Source organism: Phalaenopsis equestris, unplaced genomic scaffold (genome assembly GCF_001263595.1).
Source record: "Phalaenopsis equestris unplaced genomic scaffold, ASM126359v1 Scaffold210457, whole genome shotgun sequence".
Classification (NCBI taxonomy): domain Eukaryota; kingdom Viridiplantae; phylum Streptophyta; class Magnoliopsida; order Asparagales; family Orchidaceae; genus Phalaenopsis; species Phalaenopsis equestris.
In genome coordinates, this window is record NW_018229542.1 from 230,743 (window position 1) to 253,560 (window position 22,818).

A 22,818-nucleotide genomic window follows, 5' to 3' on the forward strand; every position below is an offset into this window, starting at 1 on the left:
ATTTGAATCACTACCTTTATGATGGTTCAACATTGATTTAAAATTCAAATTTAATTAGACTACTTATACAAATTTATTCAAATCAATAAAAAAAAAAAAAATCAAACTACATTTGATAAATTTCTAACAGGATTTGAACCTGTTTCATACAAAAGTTTGAACCTTGTCCCAACATTCAAGCATAAAGCGCCTGCTCCAACAAAATTCACATTTTGTCCAAAAATACATAGAATCAAGCTAAAACCTTACTTGAACAAAAATACATAATTATTCAAATATATTTCTACCATTCATTGAACATTATTCAAATTTGTTTCTTCTAACCCAATTGTCTATTCCACATTCAAATTCTAATAAATAAACTCAATTTTCATTAATTCTTACCCTCACAATAAATATAATGCATATCAATCATGTAATAAAAACAATAGAATAATCACCCATTGCTACATGATGTCAAATGAAATAACCTCATCAAGCTAGAGGATCATGATAACTTTACACTTCTATAAACAAAACTCGCATAAGAAATCCGATAAATCTACAAGATCTATGAGAGAAAATGTTGAATTGCATAAAAGAGAGGAACGAATAGCAATTCTTGACGTTACAAATGGGAAATCAAACAATATTTCACGCGTAATACGTTATGGATAAAAAAAAATTTATTTTCATCCTAGATAAACATTGTGGGATATTTAGTACTACAAATTGCAGACGTTAATCGTTCCAAAGTCCTACTTACATTACAGGAGCTTCATATGATGGATATGTCAATATTTTCCAGTACTACAAATTGCAGATCCAAGCATTAGTAATATTATAGAACACTTTGTTTTTCACAAATTATAATTAAATAAGAAAGACCATACAATATACTATCTAAAAGCACATGGAACGGCTAAGAGAGCATTGCTATTGGAGATGAGTGAATTGAAAGCCAATGGGAAGGTTGCATGGGCATTCACAAGAAAAGGGATTGTATTGCATAAATATATGTATTTTATGCAGATTTTACAGCCATACTACGCTCAACAACAGACAGTAGTCTTCCGTCGAAGACCTGCGGAGATCTCAGCTGGGGGTAGACCTGCAAAATAGTAGATCTGGTCAGACGAAAGTGCAGAAATGAAATTCTTATTCTCATACCAAAACGAGACAATAATCTCATAGACTAACATGCTTGGTTTCCTCGTGAATTTACAATGGTAACGATGGTAAAAGAATTTGCTCAGTTTGAAATTTGAAAAAACATATTGATATTTTTCACAAGCACATTAAAGCTTCATCACCCAACAATATCAGCAACTTCGTGGTAAATTCACCTGTCAGAACACATGATGATATGGAATCTTCTGATGCGGATGGAGGGGGAGCGTGTGTGTGTTGAGAGAGAGAGAGAGAGAGAGAGAGAGTATTTCCTCTGCACAAACTTCGAAGTTGAACTGAAGAGATACTACTGGCGAATGCAAACAAAAAATTCACCCAAAATATAAGAGATCCCACTCTGGAAAAACTTTGATCGTGCTATTCTACAACCAAAAGATTGGACAAAAAACAAAGCTTGCTATATAAATAAGAGAAGCTGCACATATATTTCATTTATATTTATCCAGACAGACAGATAGACACACACACATACATGCATACATACATACAAACATACAAACAAACATAATGCACACAAGCATTACTCTTTGCATCAGTTTAAGCCTGCCGTAAGCATATACGAACCACAACCAAATGTAAGAATGTTGAGATGTGGAGCCTGAAGGAGCACCCACAAAACCACAAGGAAGTCTTACAATCCCAAGCAGAAGGGAGAGGCGGTGTGCCTACATCATACTGGCGTAGCTATGCCAGCCAAAAGTAACCACGCTGGCGTAATCACACCCAAATCGGTGTATCTACGCCGCGGTCCTTCGACTCCCAACTTCAAAACATAGCAATAAATAATCACGTAGAGGAGCCGTATAACTACGTTGCACACGATTTTTCTCCCATTTCAATGCTTAAGTTTTCAATTCATAGTGGTGTTTCTCATGCTTACGTGCAATGAACTCTCGACGGAGCATGACAGTTACAGTGTATTTGAAAGGTGAATTTTCATCGTGTGAATTCGCTTGTGCGATCAATAAAGGATTTGAAGCGAAATTCTGGTAGCTTGTAAGTTCCAGTGTTATAAAGAAAATATCTGAGTGGTAAAAATCTCTATACATTTCTCCTTTCATCATGAATTTTGGTGTGTTGTGGTGTGGCTCCGTGATTTTTTTCTATTCTCCAGTTTTCCACATTAAATCTTGGGGTACTTTTCTGTGATTACTTTTTTGTGCATTTTTTTCAATAGTTTGTTCCATATCTCTCGAATAAGTGTGATCCAATTTTCTACGGTATGGCTTTGATTTCAAATCGTTCAAAGCCCTTGGTTTTCCATCCCAACATATAGTATCACAACGAGGTTTCTTCTTTTATGACTTTTCATTCGAGTTGAAGCAACGACTACGAAGCGATGTAAGAAAAGAAGAAGTTCAATGAATCTAACTTTGCATTCAACAAAATACAAGTAAATATTTCTTGTATCAAAAGAAATTGTATTTGCCACTATAAGGAATCACCAAGAAACTTGAAATGAAGGCTCCGGAAGAATGGAAAGTATTGGATCGAACGAACATAGGTATGATCCGTCTTTCATTTTTTTTGTCTGTTGCGTTCAATATAATGAATGAGAAAATTACGGTGGATCTCATAACGACACAGATAAAAATGTATAAAAAACATTCTACTTCATAAGATTTTTCTGTTGAAGATGTTATTCAATATGAAGATAAAATGTAGTTCAGTGGCGGAACACTTGAACAATTTCAATTCTGTGACTAGCTAACTACGTTTTGTATGTATCAAATTTGATGATGAGATCAAGGCACTGTTAATTTTGTCTTCATTGTCGGATTTTCACGGTCGGGCATAACTCTTACGGTAATATGAAATTGACCTTTGATGATACAAGTGCCGAATGAAAAAGTTCACAGAAAGATAACAAATGAAGAATCATTTGGTTCTATATCGAATGTTGAAAACAAGGAATTTTGACAGAAATACATAGAAAGACAAGTTCAAGTCTAGAAGAGGAAAATTCAGGTTAGACAAAGGAAATGGTAGAGGAGAATATTGGAAATGTGAAAGGAAAGATCATTTCAAGAAGGATTGTAAACCCCAGAGAAGACTGGTGGTAGATAAAAATAGATGAATTTCTCTAATAATGTCTCCACAAGTGAAATCCAAGACGAATCATTGGTTTTATCCCTAATCAGTGTTGAATATTAAATAGTAGATTTAAGTCTCTTTTCATGCCTTCCCCAATAAAAAATGTTGTTTAAAAATTACACACTGAGTGCTATATGAAAAGCTTAGTTGGAAGATAACAAAGCCTGCAGTATCGCAGGAAAGAGGATGTTAATATCAAGTTGTCTAATGAAAAAGTCTAGAAGCTTAGTGAAGTAAAACATGTTTCAAGTCTGAAGAGAAATCTAATCTCGATATGCCAGCTGACAAAGTCAAAATACGTGACTACTTTCACAGATAATTCGTGGAAGGTGATTAGGGGGCGACAATGGTGATGGCTCGAGCCAACAATGAAAGCACTCTTTACCCAATCAATGAGATGACAATCTATTGATGTGACTAAAACCAACACTGATGCAGATATTTGACATCACAAGCTTGGCTATATTAGCGCTACAAAATGAAATCCCTACTTTCAAAGAATAAGCTTAAGAGTTTTTAATATATGAATTTAGTGTTATGTGAAAATTATGTATATGGCAAACAGAAGAAAGTTTTTTCTCCAAAGATGAGTCATTGGTGAAGACAAAGAAGCTAGAGTTAGTCAATATTGACGTATGGGTCATAATCCAACTCAGTTTATTGGCGGTTCTCACTATTTTGTCACTTTCATTAACGATAACATCAAAAAATTATGGGTGTAATTCATAAAGCATAAATCTAACTCTTTTGAAGCGTTTAAGAAGTGAAAAATTATGATAAGAAATGAGAAAGACTTAAGGTTGAAGTGTCTCAGATCAGATAATAGAAGTGAGTATTGTGATCAGCGGTTCATACATTTCTATGAGGCAGAAGGATCAGACATGAGTTCACTGTTCTAAGAAGAACACAACAGAATGGAGTGGTTGAGCGTATGTGTCGACCGTCAAATTTGGAAAGAGATATTTGATTTAATATAATATATATATAGTTTTGAAATGTAATTGTGTAATTGTTTAATTTTTAAAAAATATGATACTGAATCAATCTTATACATGCAATAGTTTAAATGATCGATCATAACACCGCAAATAAGAAAGAAACACACTTATCCCTGCGCATTACTTGATAGTGAGACTCGATTAAATAAACTACAGAATTTATGACATTCGTCTGGTCTGCGAACCTTTTATTTTAACAGACAAGTTCTCCTACCTAATATTAAAAATTAGATAGGGTTTATATTACCTGAGTTCTTAAAGCTCATTATAAAGGCAAACCCCTATAGTTAATTACCTCTCAAATAACTGAAGTCACTTAAGAGAACTCTCAATGATGATCAGAGGTATCTATCTTCATGAATTTAAAATTTAGGGTTTCCAAAGTTGGACATACTAATGTCAAGTGGGGAAAGGGACCAAATGGAAATATTTATTTTTTGAAACAAAGGAAAAAAAGTTGGGGATGTCACGAATCCTAAGAAGAACCTCAGTGACTTCCCAAACTATCATATTGTTTGGCTCCAATTTCAAGATGTTATTTGATATTTCATCTTGCCAATTTTATTATTTAGGACTTATATTAGCATGATACGGTCATATAAATGACCTGAAAGATATGAGTGTTTACGCCGTAACGGACGACAACCTCGGAACCTAAAGCGAGTTAGGACTTAGGTTGCACAACCTGGCTGTGCAAAAGCCTAAACGATAAAGTGAGGATTTATGTCGCGCTAGGCAGACTACCTCGAAGTTCTATGACTTGTTGTTTAATTCTAAGGAAAGGTTTGCTGTTGTAGGTCGTCATCCTCCACCTGCTGCTTCTCCGTCGTCACACAAAGACTTGCTCCAAGCTCCGAATTATAGCGACTCTAAGTTTAGTTTATGTTTTGTATTTGCAAATATAATTACTGTTGGGTCTCAAGGGCTCGGTGTACCTCCTAACATATGTCTTACTGTTCTTCACCCAAGGAGTTTAGCAGATACATTAAAGTAAATAATGCAATAAAAAGAACAGCGAATTGCAGGAAACTTAAACAAATTGATTGCAGGAAACTTAAACGAATTGCAGGAAACTTAAACAAATTGTTAGAAAATTCGATATAATAAAATCATAATAAAAAACACAAACAAGTAAAACAAAACACAATGTCACGTATAGAGGACCAGGAGCATGTGACTTATACCTGACATTGGAGATGTCCCCAATTGCTAGGAGGATTTGAGTGTAAGGCTCGAGCTCAAATCCCGTGTAAGGCTCAAGCTCAAATCCCAGAGCATTGGGTTTCACTGTAGAAATTTCACTGACGGAAATTTCACTACTTGATTTAATTAAAATGAAGTTATAAAAGAATTTTGGTGTATCATTATGTTTAGTGAATTAAGGTCAAATGTCTAGTTTCATCATTCATTTGAAAATTAGGTAAACGAACTCTTACCTAGAGTGTGCTCCTAAAGTCTAAGAAGCCTATGCCTCTAACTTGAGCTTGCAATGATTTAAAGTGTTTTGCTTTCAATGAAGTGTTTTCCAACTAATCCTCAAATATTTTTTAAGTGTTTTCCAAATAATTAAATCAGAAGTTTATATTTTTGACTTAACCATTATAAAAAAACAAATCAATGGAGAAGGAGGCCAACCAACTTCTAAAATGAAATCAACAAAGCAAAGGGGCAGAAACCGCAAGTAAATCGGCCCATATCGATTAAAGGAGTTTAAATTCTTTCAAAAATAATGATCTATTCATCATATCGATGAATAAAAACTTGAGTTTAAATTCTTTCAAAAATAATGATCTATTCATTCTCAAAATGTGCGTAAAAGCCTCCAAAAATAAGCACTTAAAGTGCCCATATCGATGAATAAAAACTTCCAAAAATCAGCACTTTAAGTGCCCACATCGATGTATAATAACTTCCAAAAATCAGCACTTTAAGTGCCCATATCGATGTATAAAAGCTTCAAAAAATAAGCACTTAAAGTGCCTAAAGGGCCTCCAAAAAGCTATTAAATAAACCCAACAGATGCTGCCCGAAAGTCATCAATTTCAAATTTAAAAGCAACCACCAAAAGCTTCCAAAAATCAGTACTTAAAATGCCCAAAGGGCCTCCAAAAAGCTATCAAATAAACCCAATAGATGCTGCCCAAAAACCATCAATTTCATATTTAAAAGCAACCACCAAAAGAGTGTTTAAAGCCCCGCCTCCAACCCACAAGTCACTTTGATAATTCTATATGCATTTCTTAAAAATCTAAATGGGAAGAAAAAGGGTTTGAATCTCAAAGCTCATATATAATTCAATGTTCAAGGGTCGGTTATACAAATATATAAAATTTTGAGAATCATGTACATAAATACGCTGAGAATTTGTATACGATTTCAGGATAGGTAAATCTCCACACCAAATGAACATAACACCTCCAACTATATAGCAATAATTCTTTATTACAGGCTTCAAATAAAAGATCGTTAGCATCAGCCTATACGAATTTTCAGATTCACTTAAACTTCAAATTTACATAAAGCCGACGCAGCTAATTTCAGATTTTGCATAACAATAACTTCCAATTTTGATATCAGCATGGGGATTTATATAATTTCGACGAAGGTATTGACATATACGCCACCAAAGTCATAGAGATTTTTGGAAAGAAAGCTGAAATTCAGGTGTTATAAATGTAAACATATAAGAATTGGGTAGTAGATATGTAAATGTTGCATTTTAGGTGCTAAATCTGTAAATACGTAATGATCATGTGATGGGTATGTAAAAGTCAGAGTTCAGGTGTTGGATGGGTCAACGCATAAGATATGTGTGATACACATGCAATTAGTATTTGCCTCTTGATTTCCCACGACTCCACGATTTCAGGCCAGAGCAAGTAAATACAAACTACCAAATAAACTTCCTACTAAATGGCTTGCCCAAAGTAAGAATGCAAGAAAATCATCCCTGCACATTCACATGCTTCAAAGTTGATGGAAATTATTATTTAGAAGAACAATTCATACAGCTGAACCAATATCTTCACTAGTTCAAGCATGGTATGAATTTAACCACCCTAAATATTCCAAGAAAGAATGCTCCTATATTCCCCGTTTGAAGCTATAGATAAATTCGAAATCATAAACAAGTTCAGATTCAAAGTATATAACCTTATATAATCAAGGAAAGCCCAGAAACCTTTAGTTTCAAATGCTAGGTTTCTCATTTTGTAATCAATTTTGGGCAACCACTCAAGTTATTTATAAGCATAAGTATCAATCCAATGATGTAAGACTGTAAAATTCATTATTGTCACAAAAACTTTCAGGGTAAAAGGAATGTCCAGTATGCTAGGTGCACTACCATGGGCAACATTGCAAGGAAAGGCATATAAATGTAAAATTTACTGCATAGCTATGAGAGAGTATTGGGAGCAAAGCGTTAGAATAAATTGGCCAGCTCTCCCTAGTCATGACAAATCGCACAGCGCTTCCACATATTACGGCAACAGTTAGCTCCCTCAAAGAGGGCATATAAATGTAAAATTGGATGCATAGCTATGAGAGAATATTGGGAGCAAAGCGTTAGAATAAATCGGCCAGCTCTCCCTAGTCATGACAAATCGCACAGCGCCAGAAACCTTTAGTTTCAAATGCTAGGTTTCTCATTTTGTAATCAATTTTGGGCAACCACTCAAGTTATTTATAGCATAAGTATCAATCCAATGATGTAAGACTGTAAAATTCATTATTGTCACAAAAACTTTCAGGGTAAAAGGAATGTCCAGTATGCTAGGTGCACTACCATGGGCAACATTGCAAGGAAAGGCATATAAATGTAAAATTTACTGCATAGCTATGAGAGAGTATTGGGAGCAAAGCGTTAGAATAAATTGGCCAGCTCTCCCTAGTCATGACAAATCGCACAGCGCTTCCACATATTACGGCAACAGTTAGCTCCCTCAAAGAGAAGAAGTGATAGTTAAAATCATCCAAACTCATATATCCATCTCAGAGAAAAAATATTAAGAAGTAATATCGAGTAATAACCAAGTAAGAGCACCAAACAACCCAGCAAGATATTAGGAAATCAAGTAAAAGAGTCGAGCCACCAAACTAGAACATCGGTGTGTAAGCAAGAATATTGAACGAATAATGGAGGAAGAGGGTTACCTCTTGATGCAGATCCAAAGCAAATTTAAAAACAGGCCCTGAAAATTTATTCAGATCCAAAGCAACTTTAAGAACAGGCCCTGAAAATTTTTTCAGCAGCACTTCCCCCTCACACCAAAATTTCGGTCAACACTAAACTCTTCCCCAAGTGGGGTATTTAAAGGCAAAGAGGGAAGAGAAGACTTTCACCTACCTGGACGGTGAGCCTAGCCAAAAGAGAAGAAGAGAAGACTTACCTTCACCTACCTGGACGGTGAGCCTAGCCAAAAGAGACGAGCGAGAAACGACAAGCATCGTACAGGCATGGGAGAGACAGGGAATAACTTTTAGGCAGAGCAGCAGGGAGCGGTGGCAGAGGCTGCATGGAGCGTGGCGAGGGTAGGTGGAAGCTTCACCAGAGCACGGGGGAGGGGACCTCGGTTCGAACCGTCGCGACAAAAAAGAGGAGCGCTCTGCTAGGGCTCGCGTGCAACTAGGAAGAGGGGCGAGGTTGTGGCTGGACCGAGCTAGAAGAACAGGAATCAGGTGTGTGAGTTGCGGGTCACGAGGTTGCGATTCAGACATGCGACCTCTTGTGTGCGTGAATTTAGGGATTAGGGATTTGGGAATTTTAAAATAAGGATTTTTCCTTCTTTTTATTTAAAAAAATGTCAAATTTCGTGCAACTTATTCATACGCGGCGCCCTAGCAAAATGTGTGTCCTTCCTAGGTAATTTTGAAGTTTCAGACGCGACGGCGCAGCCAATTTCGTCATTCGAGGTCGTTCGAACAACCTCCTCGACTACCAGGTTTGAAAAACATGTCAAATTCAATTTTCTTCAAATTTCAAGCTCGCGATCAATCTTTTCAAAAATTTATCTAAGCTTCCGACAAATAACGGTACAAACGATGTGAATTGTAGTGATCAAACGTGTCGATTGTCTGAATCGCGAAGTTTGTGCGCATGAAGGTGCAAATTGTGCATAAGGTCATCCTAGGGCTTAATAATCTTATAGGGACTCATTTTGGATTTCCTCATGTTCGTTTCAACCTCCAAGTGCTAGAGGCCGATACCACACATGCGAAACTCCAAAAGAGTAAAGAAGCAGGTTGAATTTTTAAAATGAGGCGGGCCTCATTTCTAAGGCTTTATGATAGTCAAAGGAAAAACCCTAAGATTAGAACTTAACCCTAAAAAGAAAACTACACCTCACTAAAAATGAGGTCAACAACATGAACATAACCATCACATAAAGTCCCAGGAGCATGAGGTTGCATGTTGGGTTGCCAAGACAATTCTAAGCAGAAGTAATGAACATTATAGTTTTTCTGATAAATCATGGTGGGTCATTACCCTTGAAAGAAGGCTTATCTGAAGAAGCCCAGAGTGAAAGAGTAAATCTATCTCATTTGAAAGAATTTGATTGTTATGCATATGTACATAATGATGCAGGGTCTAGAAGTAATCTTTGTTCAAAATCTGTCAAATGCACTTTCATTGGATATTCCTTGAATGAATTTGAGTACAAATTATGAGACTGTCAAAATCAAAAGTTTAAAAGAAATAGGGACACTACATTCAATGAACAAATCTTAGAATTGCCTGTTTGTTATTTCTGAAGAGTTCAAATATGTTGATATAGAAGACGTTGACGATCAGAACGATGGAGATTGAAGTACTCAATCAGACGACACTACATTCAATGAACAAATCTTAGAATTGCCCGTTTGTTATTTCTGAAGAGTTCAAATATATTGATATAGAAGACGTTGATGATCAGAACGATGGAGATTGAAGTACTCAATCAGACGAAGAACAGGATCACTTACCATTAAAGTCAAGAGGTCGAAGATAATCTTGAGACTGGCACTAAGGTATTCTCTTTTTATACAGTTTGGTGCTAATTGATAGTAGTGAACCAAAGTGCCATGAAGAGGTCATTTAAGCTTAAAATTCAAAGTAGTGGGAGTTTGCCATGAATGATGGATGAAGTCACTGATATCGAATCAAACTTAAAATTTGGCAATATTACCAAAAGGTAAGAGTGCAGTGCACAAGTGGGTCTACAGGCTGAAAGTAGAGTCGGATAATACCAGGAGCTACAAGACAAGACTTATTAAGAAGGGGTATCAACAGAAGGAATGAGTGGACTATACTGAGATTTTCTCCTGAAGTGAAGATATCAAGTGTCAAAGTTATGTTGAACTTAGTAATAGAGGAAGATCTAAATCTAGAGCAGATGGATGTAAATACAACCATTTTATATGAAAATCTAGAAGAGAAATTGTACATATTGGCAACAGCAGGGTTATGAGATACTTGGGAAAGAAGATTTAGCCTGCAGTTGAAGAAGAGACTTTATGGCTTAAAGCAGACCCTGAGACAGTTGTATGGTACATTTGATAGATTCATCTCAGTGAGTAAATGTAGTATCAAAGAGACCATTGTTGCTTTATCCAAGTGTTTGGTAATTGATATATCTTCTTTTGTGTGTGGATGACATGTCGATTGAAGGGTGGATAAGGAGAGAATTAGGAACTTAAAGAAGCAATTATCAAGGAAGTTCGAGATGAAAGATTTGGATCTAACTAAGATCTTTGGAATGAAAATTAGTAGGGACATGAGTGTAGGTACAGTAAAGTTATCTCAGACAGTATGTTAAGAAAATTTCACAGAGATTAAACATGAGTGAAACAAAATCAGTTTGCAACCCCTTAGGTAGTCACTTCAAGCTATATATAGATCTATCACCAATGTCAGAAGCAGAGCAAGCTCAGATGGGGAGAACTTCATATTTCAGCAATTGAAAGTTTGATGCTTTTTATAATTTGTATAATAGCATATATAACATATGCAGTGGGAGTGGTTAGCAAGTACATGGGTGATCCAGGCAGGCATCATTAGAAGATGGTGAAGTGGATTCTGAAGTACTCAAGGGAAACAATCAACAAGATAAGTTGCTTTGAAAGTGTAGGATCAGTCCATAGAAATTTGTAGATTCTGATCTGGCAAGAGATTTAAATGATAGAAGTACAACATGGTATATATTAACTTTGGGAAACACAGCGATGAGTTGGTTTGTCATTCTGCAGAAGATTGTTGCACTTTCAAGTACAAAAGCCAGATATATTATTATCACTGAGGCAAGCAAGGAGATGATTTTGACTAGAGGGTCTTATGGTAGAATTGGGCAAGGAGAAAGAGATTAGAAAGCTTCATAATGATAGTATGAGTCTTATTCATCTTGTTGTAAACACTGTTTTTCATGTCATATCAAACAATATTTAGCTAGCTGAGATATCATTTTACTAGAAGACAAGCAATTGTACATAGAGAAGATACGCATAACTCAAAATACTACAGATATATTGACTAAATTAATGACTATCAAGAAATTAGAGTTATGCTTAGCTTTAGTTATAGTCTGAGAAGGTTGAGACAAGGGGCTAGCCACGCTATGGTATATGGCTATGAAGATGGATGCTATCAATATCTAATGGGAGATTGTTGAGTTATATAGCCTGAAGGACCACCCACACAGATGCAAAGAGGGATTTCAACGCCAAGAAGCTGGGAAAGGCAGCGTACCAATCATGTCGACGTAACTACGTACGCCAAAAGTGGCCAAAAGTAACAAGGCTGACATAACCACAACCAGCCAGCATATCTACACCGTAGTACTTCGACTCCTGACTTCGGAACAGAAAACACAGAATAATTGCACCGAAGACAACGTAACCACACTACTTGTGATTTGTCTCCCATTTTAGTTCTAAAGTTCTCAAGTCAGAGCGGTGTCTCTCATGCTTGCACGCAGTGATCTCTCAATGGAGCATAGAAGTTGTGCTGTGTTTGGGAGGTGAATTTTCAACACGTGACTTCACTTGTGCAATCAAGAGAAAATTTGAAGCGGAATTCTTATAAATTCTAGTGGCATAAAAGAATAGTTGAATGACAAAGATCTCTGTATATTTCTCCATTCATAATGAATTTTGGTGTCGTGTGGCACAGTGGTTTTTTTTTTCAGTTTTTTCACGTTAAATCCCAGTGTGTTTCTCTGTGATTACTTTGTTGTGCATTTCTGTTGCAAATTTTATTATGGATTCCTTGAATTGGTGTGATCTATTTTCCTCGGTGTGGTTTTATTTGTAAATCGATTGAAGCCCTCAACTTTCCATTCCAACAAAGAAAAGATTTCCCAACATTGCAGGACATGGACACAAAAATGCAATAATATTCAAAAAATAATAATTATTAGTATTTAGATCTTATTTTTAATTCGCATTAGGATTTGATGGTGCCCAAATCATTAAAATCTTGGAAAGCACTGAAAGTAAGTAGAGGAATATTCTATCCCAAGTCAAAATAAACGAACTTGCCATTAGTTTTTACTGAAACTCAGAAGGAAATTAGCTGGAGTCAACGCCCTGCTGCCCCATTTGCTGAACATCCTCTGGTGAAAGTATTTTGATGCACCACACATTGTTCACAAATGATCTGCATATTTATAAATGAATGTCAGGTGATGAGGTACAGGTTCTGATTGAGCTGCAATGCATGCACAAAGTTTGATTTTGTATTGTGAAAACTTAAGATATCAAAATCACACATTCCAAATAGAACACAAATTAAAGAATTGCTAAAAAATGATAGAAATGTATAAAAGTAACTGTAAGCCAGCTGTTTTGCCAAAAAAACTCTCATTGTTTAGCATAAATATACAACACTTTAATCAACATACAGAGTTTTCATACTGCATTACAGAATCCTATCAGTGATATAGAGCCGGACCAGAAATTATATAAAAAATTTCCCTGAACTTATCAAAAAACATATCACACCAGCAGATGCAGTTAGTTTTACAATTTATAATAACTAACAACAATCATGGGATTCCCATCACAGAACCAGTACTAAGAATTTTTTCTAGATGGTACATCTAATTGTTGAGTTTAGCAGCATGCCTCTCATACTAACTGATATTTTAACCCAGAATTAAGAAAGCAATCGCAATTCATACCTTGTAGCAGACAGCAGATACAAATATTAGAAAGCATATAAACCTTAGTCACGGAAACTTTATAAAAAAGCTGAATATAAATGTCTATACAAATATGACTAAAAATAGTCAGGCAATTCAAGTTTCTCAAATAGCAGATAGTTGGGAAAGAAGCATCCTGGAATTTGATGAGAAACGTTCGCTGATAATAGTTCTTTAAATTGAATAAGTTTATGATTTATCAAATAATTCTTACTCCCAGGGATCATCTCCAAGGAGAAGCACGTCATTCTCCCTGTCAACAAATACAAGCTGCCAGCCTGATCTAAGAGGGTTTTCAAGTTGACCCTCAATACCAAACATCTGACCCAGTGCTTTGCGCAATTCAGTGTAGTTGCTGAACTAGTGACCTTCCAACGGATCCTGACTTGTAAACCTGAAAGCCAGTTTAAAGGTAATCTTGGAGCCCTAATCAATGTGACATGGTGAAAAAAACTTACTTAGCACGCTCACCTTTACAAAAGTTTTGATTGATGGATCAATCTCATATGCATGCTGCAATATACTTGATGATTCATCAAGGCTGTGATAAAGAGAATTTTGAAGATAAGACGTGGTAAATGGCATGCCAGAAACCCCATTGTCATTATTGTTGCCATTAATTAGATTAGGCACAACATTGCCAAGAAGAGAGGAGGAACCAACATTGATACCATATAGGCTTTGGTTTTGTGTATCAGAAGCAGAGACAACAGATTCCTTCGTACCATCTTTGCAATGAAATGGTTGAGGTAAAACTGAATTACCAAAAGAAGAAACCTTTGGCGCAAACTGTGGATCCCATTTTTGCTGATGCTGCTCAGCCAGCATTGTCTGGGCAGGACTTGCAAAGTTCAAGTTATTAGCATTTGATTCTGGATAAGAAGTTGCTGACAAATTCTGTATGCAGCTGGGTGTTGAAACTGATGAGAAGTTCACACTTGAATCAAGAAATAAAGGCTTTTGAGATGATGGAGAAGATAGTGGCAGCTGCTGCTGTTCTATATTATTGTTTTGAACTTGAAAAAGTTCCTGGTAAGTTGAATGCTGCTGAACTTTTTGCTTCTGCTGATCACTGTATGGCGGTTGCAGCAGTTGATTTGAAGTAATGTTAGGTTGATGATCTAACATACATTGAGACTCAGAATTCATGATTTGTTCATGATGGTGAGCTTGCTGAATAATTTGCTGCTGCAGAAAAGGGTTCACACAGAACTGTTGAGGGAACTGAAATGGCTGCTGGAAGTTCAGAAATGGCTGCCTCAGTGAATCCATACCCCCAATATCAAAACCTGCAGCATCCATTGCTTGGTAAGGACTGTGATTATTAGCCAATTGCGGCTGAACCTGCTGCCCCAGGAACCAATTCCAGGAGATTGAAAATTCAAAGACCTAATAGCTCCACCAGAGCTCCCCCTGAGCCACATGTATGCATTCCCATCATCTAAATTGTAGTCTGACATATTAATAAAAGAAAAAAAAAAATGAGCCAACAGATGCTTGTCCTATAGAAAGAATCTTGAACATCACGTATTACTAAGCTAATCAGCTACTAAAGATGATAATCAATGGGCATCACACGCCATGTGGCATTTATGAAGTAAGGAGACATGTAGGGGTGAGAGAATAATATAAAGGAAAGTAGCGCGTGTATCTTTCTACTAACTTGAATAAACTCATTTTTCTTTCATTCATATTGAGTGCTACTAAAGCCATTAAACATATAGTTCACAAATCATTTTGAACATTTATCCATGGTGACTAAGATTTAACCCTTCTCATTCCTAATGCCTTCAACACTAATTTTATATAACTATCTAATGGGTGCATTCTCTACCTACCTTACATTGTACATATCAAAAACATACTAATTCTCTTTCAAGTACAACAATAACAACAACAAAGCCTTAATCCCACTACGTGGGGTCGGCTGCATGAATCCTTTTTCTCCATTGCGTAAACTATTTATATGAATTCTCTTTTAAGTAGGTTATCATTGATATACATCACTTAAACTATTTATCAGATATAATCACTAGTTAATTAATTCTTCCAGCATGTTTTTGTGCATATATCTTAATATTCTCATTTTGCATGCTCAAAATTTGCACTAGACAACTTTTACTCCCAACACATAATTCCATACAATATCATTAGCCTAATTGCAATTACATATTTATATATTAATCTAAAATAACATTCTCTTACCGCATAATGCTCCTTCCACACTTTTCCTTTTTAATGCTCAACCTAAACTTTTGAAGTAATATTCCCATCTATATCCTATTTTACATAATAAATACAAGATACGTAAACTTATCCTATCAAGACACCATTTTATCTTTTATAAATATTACAAGATAATAGTTAATATCAAACCCATTAAAATTACATAAATATACTAAGTTTTAATTCTTAAAACTCTAAGGCATCTACCTTCAAAACAATATCTCCAATATTGTCTTATTTCAATAAATGTCTCGCAAAGTAGAACTATGCCGTCCACAAAAAACACAAACAAAGCACCTCACTTTAACTATCAATTGTAAGCATATCCGTAACAAATATAAAAAAAATATTAACTCACTATTGATCCTTGATTCAGCTTTATTTGAATTGAAAAATCTTTAGATATTTTGCAACCGCTTCTAATACTAATATGTGCTCCATATACATAACTTTAACATCAACGTAACTTTAATATATAATTCTTCCCATACATCTTGGGCTGTCAAAAAAGCTCATATTTCGCAAACAACCCACGTTTGGCATGCTAAGTAGCTCGTGTTCAATTTATTCGTTAAGCTAACGAGCCAAAAACAAACAAATTTTTTAACTCGATTTATAAACAAGTCAAACATTAACAAAGGTTTCCTCGCTCGTGTTTGGCTTAATTTGGCTCAACATAATTAAATAAAAAATAAATAATATTATATATTAAATTTTTATACTGTATTTAAAAAAGTTAATGAATTTTATTAAATTTTAAATAATTTGGGCAAGTATTGTAAATTAAAAAAAATTGTGTTGAATATGTAAATACATAAGAATGGCGCGACATATACTTAAATGACAATAATTTAAGCACTATTGTAATAACTAATAAAAAAATCAAATTAATAAATAAATAAGTAAAATAAAAAAAAAATGAACATTTATTTCAGTAGTGACAATTTGAACCGGAGGGGATGAATTGAAATGAGATCAAGAGACAGACACAGAGGAAGGAGAGTCAAAAAGATCGAGCGGGAGAAGGATAAGTCATGTTGTTATCTTACTGGAGAATAATTTCTATTTGAAATGTTGAGGGCTTCAGTGAAGGAGGAAGATGACTGATGTGCATCTGGGGCAAATGTTTGTGCTCTCGCCAGAGTGAAGGCGTTGACACCAAGTGAGAGAAGAAAGAATCAAATGATCCCTACATTCGATTTGTGCATATGAAGGCATTAGAAAGCTAAAGTCGGCAAATGGGGAAGAGCCAAAGTCGAAGGCTTGCAGGCAGCAACATCTACGAGCGAGAGAAGAGAACTCAAGCTCAAAAAGAAGGGAGTGTGGATGCTCGCATGCAGAAGAAGAGGAGAAGAGGATCCCGCATAATATGTTGTATGTGAGCATGAAGACATTCGTGTGACTTTATTCTGCATGAAGGAAAAAAAAGAGAAGCATCGAGAAAAGAAGAGAAGAAAGAGGAAGGAGGCGACTCGTTCATAAGGATTTAACGTGCATGCGGCCGAAGAAATAAAATTGAGTTTTAATTTTTTAAATTAATTTATTTAATTATATATATATATATATATATATATATATATATATATCTCCACAATATGGGCTACAGCAGCGAGCTCCGCTAGCTCCGCTAGGGCTTCCAATGGCGATTTCGGTCACAATTGATTCTATCGCTGGAAGGAAAGGACCTCGCATCGTCGACTCTCGCTCTTTCGTTTGGCGTCTGCGTCTACGTCGGCGTCGACATTCGCAGCTCCCTGTCGCGGCTCGCGTCGAGATATCGATCCACTGCTCGCGGCGTCATCTTCTCTATATCGCTACACTGCTCCTGCTTGATATCGCTCCACGCCTTTGTCGCTCGCATCTTCGTCGTCTGCGCCCAACTGTTTGGTTTTCTTCTATTTCGACGCTGCTCCTACTTCTGCGCCCGATAGCTCTGCCTTTCAGCAATCTCACAGCAGTTTTAATGCCGACAGCCTCTGATGGCATTTCCTTCTTCTTTGGCTGAGCCGGACAAAGTCTCTTTTGCCTATGTGATGGATAACCCTCAGGTGGAGTCCGTGGTGGTATTCCCCTTAAGTTATAAGGAATCTCATGAGCGTACAAATGATTGTCCTTTTATTAAAAAGAGAAGTATGAAAGGTGGAAAAGAAGCAATCTTTTTCACTGAATCAGAAATTTCTACTATGCGGAAAAATTCAAGTTTGCTCTTATTGAAAAATTTCAGTGGGGACGCCCTCCTATGGATGTTATCAGAAAGAGCGTTGATGATCTTAAGCTAGTAGGCAAGTGGAAAGTGGTACTCATGGATAGAAGACATGTGTTGATCCAACTAACAGTGGCTGAAGACTACACCATAATTTTCTCCAAGAAATATCTCGGGCAAATTAATGAAGTTACTCAAGTGGTCTCATAATTTCGACCTAAATCATGAAACTCTCACTGTACTGATATGGTTTAGTTTACCTAGTCTTAAGCTGTATTTTTTTCACCATCAGGTTCTCTACTCTATTGGGGTCATCCTTGGGGATCCTTTGAAAATAGATTTGCCTACTTTCAACCTAACCAGACCCTCAGTGGCCAGGATTCTTGTGGAAAGAGATATTACTTTACCTGATGTTATTGAAGTTTGGCTGGGCACAACCCATAATGGTTATTGGCAACAAAATCGTCATGGAACACAAACCCCCATATTGTACCCACTGTAAGATGTTTGGTCATATCCTTGTTAAATGTCACAAGCTTCATCCTAATTTGAAATCTAAGGTTCAAGTGAATAAGGATGGGTCTAACCCCACTGCTGTGGACATTTTAGTTCCACCTGAGGAAGATACTACCAGACAGGAGATGTATGTTGCCCCTGAGGATCCCCCATGACACTGTTGTTACTGTTACTGCGAGTGATGCGGTGCTGGCACCTACAAACTCCATAGAAAACAATACTGTTGAACTATTACCTATAAATGATAGTGTTCAGATTGATAATCAGGAGAGTCTCGCAGCTCTACTTCTTCAAGAAGTAACCGGTCTCGAGGCAACTCATACTTCACATATTCTAAAACCTATTATGGGTACTACTGTTGGTATTCCTTTTGCTTTAGCTCTACGCCATCAGACTTATTCTTCAGACGAATGACAGGTTTACACTTCCAGGAGGAAGAAGAAGAAATGAGATCTACTAGAGCTCAGAAGTCTTATGGATGATACTTTGGTTACTACGGGTAATGGTCAGCACTTTCCTAGCTGGATCCCTACCGAGAACTAGAGCTAGAGGCAAGACTACATTGTGATGACTCACACTTTTTCAGCGCCCGGGTGGTTTTTTGGGTTTTTTTAATTTCAATATGTACCCATCTTTTATATTTTTAGGTGTGTTATACCGTGTGGGTTTGGTTTTTAGGCCCACCCATACAAACCTATCTGTACCTTTTTCTTTAATATATTAACCCTTTGGCTTTAATACATACATACATACATATATACATACATACATACATACATACATACATATATATATATATACATACATACATACATATTTATTTTTTAAATGATAATTTTTAATGTATTTGAAAATAAGATTAATGAATCTGAGGTAAATGTAAGGGCTTATTTATTTTAATTAATGAATCTAACATAGATTTTGTGTATAAAATATTAATAATGGGTTTGATTAAATATGAATTATGCAGTAGAAGTTCAATATGGAGGGGAAAATAAGAATGTTGTGACATTAAAGATAATTACTCTTACTCATAAATTATAATATCATTTTTATATCACTTATAAACCAGTTGTATGAATTATTATTTAAACTTGATTGATAACATTGATTTCCTCTGTTCTTAAATGTTATCATTTATTTCAATATGAATACTTAAGTCTCACATTATGAAATATTTTTTGCATTACTGTAATAAATATTACGCATTGTGTGATATAAAATTATGAATAATATGAAATGTCTAGATTGATTGCATGTGTATACCAGACTATGATGGAGCACTTCTCTGTGATACTACTTGTGGAATGCTAAGGTACCAATGCACGTAAATGTAAAAGGATGTTGACATTGATATACCCTTCATTAGTATAGGTCAAGACGAAGCACCTGCGCAGTTGTATACAAAATTAAAAAAAATATTTATTGGTAAATGATATAATAAAACATAATGAATGTTTGGAATTATCTTAAATAATCATATAAGATAGTAAAAACCTTCAAAAACTCATAGTGATTTTTCATAAAATTTAACTAGTATGTATATTATTTAATTTCTATTATATTACTATAATTTTAACGTATGAGTATCTACTGGCTTTAGTTAGTTCACTGTTGTTTTAAATTGATATTTCAGGTTTAATTAAATGATTAAAAAATTAGCAATAGAATATAAAATGTTCATAAGAAGATATGGATAACCATATATGAGGTAAATTTAATTGTAATACTTTAATTTGATGTTTTTAGTTGTTCTTTCATTATTAAAATGTAAGTTATAAGAAATAAATATATTAAAATTTATTTTTCCACTGTCTGACTATCAATATCCGCATTAATTAATTTCAAGCCCCGAAATAATTAATAAAATAATGACGAAAGAGCTAATAAGACAATTACAAAGAAATTAATGATTATAATATTAAAAATTTAAGTTAACTCTAAGTAATTATGTTAATTCAAGAACATGGATGCACCCGAGATTATTAAAGAGGTGAGTCCAGTAAAAAAAGCAATACCACCCGCTATAGCTGTGAACACGAATGCCCTGATCCAGATGATGGCGACGATCCACAATTGATTCAGAAGTCCAGACCACAGTTTTGTAGGAATGAGACAGTTGTTGTGGATGAGTACTTAGAGATATTCCAAGACCTGCATCTACCATTGTTTATGTGAACTGAAGATTTGATTGAAACGGAGAATTAGTTCAAGCAAATTGAGATGATACTAGATAGTATGGTCTGTCCAGATGAAGAAGAGTGTCATTAGATATATTTGCATTAAATGGAGAAACTAAAAGGCGGTGGCGTGGACAACGCAAAACAGACTATGAGACATACCTAATATGATTGGTAACTTCGGAGGAGTTCGTGGATATATTTAGAGAGTGAATTGTACCCCTATTCAATCAAAGACTAATGCATGAAAAACTTAAATGATACAGCGAGAAAAGAAAGACATAGATTACAAAGCAGAATTCACTACACTGTCAAGATCTAAGCCATAGTTGGTTGTTACTGTAAAAGAAAATCATACATATTACTTACAGAATTACAGAATTTGATAAGGCAGTCCTTCGTGCCAATGTGGATTGAAAACTACTTAGCATTAGTAGAGTGGGCTAGATGAGTAGAGATTGATTTTCTTGTTATTCAAAAGTATAAAGAGACACGCAATAGAAAGAGTATTGATGGAAAAGAGCATGTAGATAAATCAGAGGGATTCAGCATGAAGAAACATGAGTTCAATTTTGTTAGATTTTTTGGTGGAATGACTCGGAGTACTATATTCACTTATGCTCAATAAGGGAGACAACATAATGATGAATGTTTGATGTGCTCGAATACATGCTACTGGCGTCATTACCCTGGTCATATGGCTAGATATCACGCTGCACTTGGCAAAAGAATTTTGAAAGATTAAGAACTAAGTGGAAATCCTTCTCAAAAGACTACAGATGGGCAAAAAAAGATAGAATCAATTGCTCCAGCTCCCACCTAAAGTGAACCAAAACAACTAATTCGACCTTGAGTTTATTCTCATACTAGTACATAGCCTAAAGACCTACTCCTAATATTGATGCTACTAGGGATTGATGAGTGTTGTGTTTTTTTACACATCTTATAGGAGTGAAATTTTAGTGTAATTCTTTTCAAAAGATGTGTGTTGTGTTGTTATATTACCTTACTTTAGGTTTGATGTTGTCCTTATTATGTTATCCTGTCTCAGTTGATAGGGGAAGAGTAGAGTTATCTTGTATCAGATACTTATTTATTATATCCACTACTCATCTTAATGAATGAGATCTTAAGTTTTAATGAGAAGTGATTTGAGGTTAGAAGTAGATTTGCAAATTTAAACGATGAAATTTTTATAAAGACTAAAGATTGAAATAACTAGTAATAATAAATAAATAAATAAAATAACAAATCACTAAAAGAAATTGAACTTTTATTTCCACAGTGACAATTTGAACCAATCTTGGCCTCGATTGTATTCTTGGGTATTCAACATTTCACTCATACAGAAGGGATAAATTGAAAAGCGATCAAGAGATAGACATAAAGAAAGAAAGTCAGAGAAATCGAGTGTAATAATTGAATTTTAACTAATTAAATAATAACAATAATAATAATCATAATAATAATAATAATCATAATAATAATAACAAATAAAAAACAACCGTCATGATTATTTGTTTAAGTGAAACTGAGATTGTCACGAACCGCCCGGAAATTCAAATTAACCAAAACGAAAACAAGCGATCGAACAGTAAAAATAAATTCTCTATTATTTTATTTCTATCACTAACAAATTAAAATTTAGAAATTCATGAAAGAGTAATTACACAAAGCAATTAAATTAACAAGTTGAAGTTTGCCTTGCTGGTAGTTGTTCTCGCTTCTTCTATTAAGCTTATTCAAAACATTAAAACTTAAAAGAAATATTAATACAATATAACGAGTTATCTAAAAAAAGCCCAAGAGTAATCACACTTTTAGACTACAGTAACCCAATGAAAAAAATCAATATGAATGATGGTCTTTCATATATCTATAAGAAATTTTTAAATATACTAATGCATGTATCAATAACCTTTACTCAACAAAAATATTTAATCTTCTATATGCATTAACTTTAACTTTGCTTTTAAGTTTTCTTCTTAATATACACATGTATCTATTTGAGAATCATCGTCAACAAAACATAATAAATCATTGGCCAATATTTTCTCATTGACACAGAGATTAACAATCTAAATATCACAATTATTTGAGGTAGTAATATCTTTACCTACACCTGGCAGATATTCTCCCTTCGACACAGCGATTAGCGATCTAAACATCACAATTGCATAGGGTGGTAAGCTTTGTATACTCGCCCCTAACAGATACTCTCCCTTCAGCACAGTGGTTAGTGATCATAACATCAA

General features: G+C 35.1%; 1 protein-coding gene across 1 annotated transcript in view; it reads right to left on the reverse strand.

The window, feature by feature from the left end:
- Positions 1-639: 639 nt before the first annotated feature.
- LOC110036751 (auxin response factor 12-like) overlaps positions 640-22,818 on the reverse strand; it is a 55,859-nt gene continuing 33,680 nt past the window's right edge. Inside the window, 6 exon segments of the mRNA XM_020741278.1 lie at positions 640-1,090; positions 12,777-12,894; positions 13,653-13,799; positions 13,801-13,832; positions 13,910-14,787; positions 14,790-14,891. Of these exon segments, the coding sequence (XP_020596937.1) occupies positions 12,807-12,894; positions 13,653-13,799; positions 13,801-13,832; positions 13,910-14,787; positions 14,790-14,891 (1,247 nt within the window). The 3' untranslated portion in view covers positions 640-1,090; positions 12,777-12,806.